The 3,521-nt window shown below is 44.7% G+C and overlaps 1 protein-coding gene across 1 annotated transcript; it reads left to right on the top strand.

Annotated features, from left to right (window-relative positions):
• Nucleotides 1-1,241: 1,241 nt before the first annotated feature.
• Nucleotides 1,242-2,846, top strand: LOC138889737 (uncharacterized). The gene is made up of 2 exons (XM_070173073.1): nt 1,242-1,894; nt 2,048-2,846. The coding sequence occupies exons 1-2, from the start codon at nt 1,242-1,244 to the stop codon at nt 2,844-2,846; spliced, it is 1,452 nt and encodes a 483-aa protein (XP_070029174.1).
• Nucleotides 2,847-3,521: the final 675 nt, after the last annotated feature.

The raw sequence follows: 3,521 nt of genomic DNA, 5'->3' as shown, positions 1-3,521 counted from the left end.
TTGATAACTGCGCCAAACATGAGCTCCAGTCATTCGTCGATTGTTTTGCTAGATACCACCAGATATGGATAGATGAAGAAGATTCAAAGAAAACGACATTCATCACGCCGTGGGGAATGTACTGTTACAGAATGATGCTGTTCGGTTTAAAGAATGCTGGTGCTACCCACATGAGAGCCATGACCACAATATTTCATGATATGATACATAAAGAGATCGAGGTTTATGTGGACGACATCATCATTAAATCCAGGAAAGTTGTAGATCACATGGGAGAGTTGAGAAGATTCTTCAACAGACTGAGAAAATACAACTTAAAACTGAATCCCGCCAAGTGTGTGTTCGGGGTCCCAGCCGGAAAGTTTTTGGGTTTCATTGTGAGTTGCCGGGGAATAGAATTGGACCCGTCAAAGGTCAAAGCCATTCAAGAGTTGCCACCGCCAAAGAACAAGAAATATGTAATGGGTTTTCTGGGAAGGCTCAACTATATCAGTCGATTCATAGCTCAGTCCACTGTCATTTGTGAACCCATCTTCAAGATGCTAAAGAAGGATGCCGCCACTAAATAGACTGATAATTGTCAAAAGGCCTTCGACAGAATCAAGGAATACTTGTCGACACCGCCAGTCTTGGTTCCAGCCGAGCCAGGGAGACTCCTATTGCTTTATCTTGCAGTGTTTGATGGGGCATTTGGTTGTGTTTTGGGACAACATGACGAGATGGGAAGAAAGGAGCAAGCCATCTATTACCTCAGCAAGAAGTTTACCCCGTACGAGGCTCGATATTCCTTATTAGAGCGCACTTGTTGCGCCCTAACCTGGGTGGCTCAGAACTTGAGACATTATTTCTGTGCTTACACCACTTATCTCATATCCAGGATGGATCCATTGAAGTATATCTTTCAGAAGCCCATGCCTACCGGTAAGCTCGCCAAGTGGCAGATACTGTTAAGTGAATTTGACATCATTTGTGTTACCTAGAAGGCAGTCAAAGGCCAAGCCTTGGCAGATCACCTCGCCGAGAATCCTGTAGGAGGAGAATACGAACCTTTAACGACGTATTTTCCTGATGAGGAGATAGCCTTCATAGGAGAAGACATTGCAGAATCCTATGACGGCTGGAGGATGTTTTTCGACGGAGCCACAAATTTCAAAGGAGTTGGCATAGGAGCAGTCCTGATATCAGAAACCGGTCTGCATTACCCGGTATCCGCCAAGCTCAGGTTCCCGTGCACCAACAACATGGCCGAATATGAAGCCTGCATTCTAGGGATTAAACTGGCCATTGATATTAACGTTCAGGAGTTACTAGTAATCAGAGACTCGGACCTACTCAAACGTCAGGTTCGAGAAGAATGGGCAACCAAGAATCCCAAGATACTCCCTTATCTGCATCACATACAGGAATTGAGAAAGAGGTTCAGGAAGACGGAATTCCAGCATATTCCTAAGGTACAGAATGAGTTCGCTGATGCACTGGCCACTTTGTCATCTATAATTCAGCATCCAAATACAAACTTTATTGACCCCATCCAGGTTAAGATTCACGAACAACCAGCTTATTGTGCTCACGTCGAAGAAGAAGCTGACGGGAAACCTTGGTTCTACGATATCAGAAAATACCTGACAATAGGAGAGTACCCAGAGCTTGCCAATGCTACTCAGAAACGGACACTTCGGAGATTATCCAACAACTTCTTTCACGGCGGGGAAATCCTGTATAGGAGGACTCCCGATATGGGATTATTAAGATATGTTGAGGCAAGAGAAGCAACCAAACTATTGGAGGAAGTGCACGCAGGGACCTGTAGACCGCATATGAATGGTTTCGTCTTGGAAAAGAAGATACTCCGAGCAGGATATTTTTGGATGACTATGGAAGCAGACTGCATCCAGTACGTCCGGAGATGCCACCGTTGTCAAATACATGCAGATATGGTAAAGGTACCTCCAAACGAGCTTACTGCAACAAGCTCACCATGGCCGTTCGCCGCTTGGGGAATGGATGTCATTGGACCAATTGAACCAGCCGCGTCAAATGGGCATAGGTTCATCCTAGTGGCAATTGATTACTTTACTAAATGGGTTGAAGCAGCATCATACAAGGCATTCACCAAAAAAGTAGTAGCAGATTTCGTCCAAGATCGTATGGTTTGTCGGTTCGGGGTTCCGGAATCAATCATCACCGACAACGATTCTAATCTTAACAGCGACCTGATGAAGGCAATGGGTGAAACATTCGAGATTAAACAAAAGAACTCAACGGCTTACAGACCTCAAATGAATGGAGTTGTAGAAGCAGCCAATAAGAACATCAAGAAGATACTAAGAAAGATGATCGAAAAGCACAAACAGTGGCATGGGAAGTTGTCATTCGCCTTACCGGGTTATCGTACCACGGTCCGCACATCAACTGGGGCCACTCCCTACATGCTGGTTTATGGTACAGAGGCAGTCATCTCCGCCGAGGTAGAAATTCGTTCCTTAAGGGTCATACAAGAAGCAGAATTAGATGATGCAGAATGGGTCAAGAGTCGCTACGATCAGTTAGCCCTCATAGACGGAAAAAGAATAAACGTTGTTTGTCACGGTCATTTATATCAGAACAGAATGTCCAGAGCCTTCAACAAGAGAGTCAAGCCAAGGAAGTTTACACCAGGACAGCTGGTGTTGAAGAAGATATTTCCATATCAAGATGAAGCCAAAGTGAAATTCTCTCCTAATTGGCAGGGTCTGTATATGGTGCATCGGGTTCTAACCGGAGGAGCCCTTATTCTCGCAGAAATGGACAGAGAAGTCTGGCCGAAGCCTATTAACGCAGAAGCAGTGAAGCGATACTACGTTTGATCATATGCTTTTCCTTCATGATGTATTTTGAACTATGCCTGACCTGATTCTCGTTTAAGAGGGGATACGTAGGCAGCCCTATGGGTTCGGTCACATTTTAATAAAAATTCCATCTTTCCCCCCGCTATAGGAACTAGGGCAGAATTTTGAGGAGGACCCTCAAAATTTCGAAGTCAATCGTTAGTTTTCTCATCAGCACCAACCTAGTAAACTGGGCCAGAATTTTGAGGAGTGCCCTCAAAATTCTGGGATTGTTCCGCGTTCAGTCATCCAGCACAGCCGTCAGTAGCGCCAGCCCAGTAAACTGGGGCAGAATTTTGAGGAGGACCCTCAAAATTCCGGAGCAAGCGAGGTTGTCGTGTCTAGAACCACGTTGCAGTTGTTGGTTCATCCCAAAATAATCAAGGAATTCTTTTTACCTATATATACATGCACTTGCCTTATATTCACTAGGTCATGCCTGAATATCATTTGGATTGAATCATTTAGCAATGCTACCCCAATGATACGCAACAGCAAGAGCCGGAGGATACGAACTAACCTCCCCCCTATAAAACTCACAATTTTTCTTTGGATGCAGGAATTCAAGCAACGAATCAAAGTATATTTGCTCTTCAGAATCAAAAACCCTCCAAAGGATCACTATCCGCACTCGACACTCCCCAGTAGTCTTAA

This window comes from Nicotiana sylvestris, chromosome 4 (assembly GCF_000393655.2).
Source record: "Nicotiana sylvestris chromosome 4, ASM39365v2, whole genome shotgun sequence".
NCBI lineage: Eukaryota > Viridiplantae > Streptophyta > Magnoliopsida > Solanales > Solanaceae > Nicotiana > Nicotiana sylvestris.
The sequence above is the reverse complement of the archived record's forward strand: the minus strand, read 5'-3'. Positions and strand labels throughout refer to the sequence as shown.

Bases quoted from the DNA above. Each gene is read 5' to 3' on its own strand.
- LOC138889737 (XM_070173073.1), top strand. From the start codon at position 1,242: ATGGCCGAATATGAAGCCTGCATTCTAGGGATTAAACTGGCCATTGAT. The intron at 1,895-2,047 runs GTACGTCCGGAG...AAATGGGCATAG, and splicing joins ATGGAAGCAGACTGCATCCA to GTTCATCCTAGTGGCAATTG.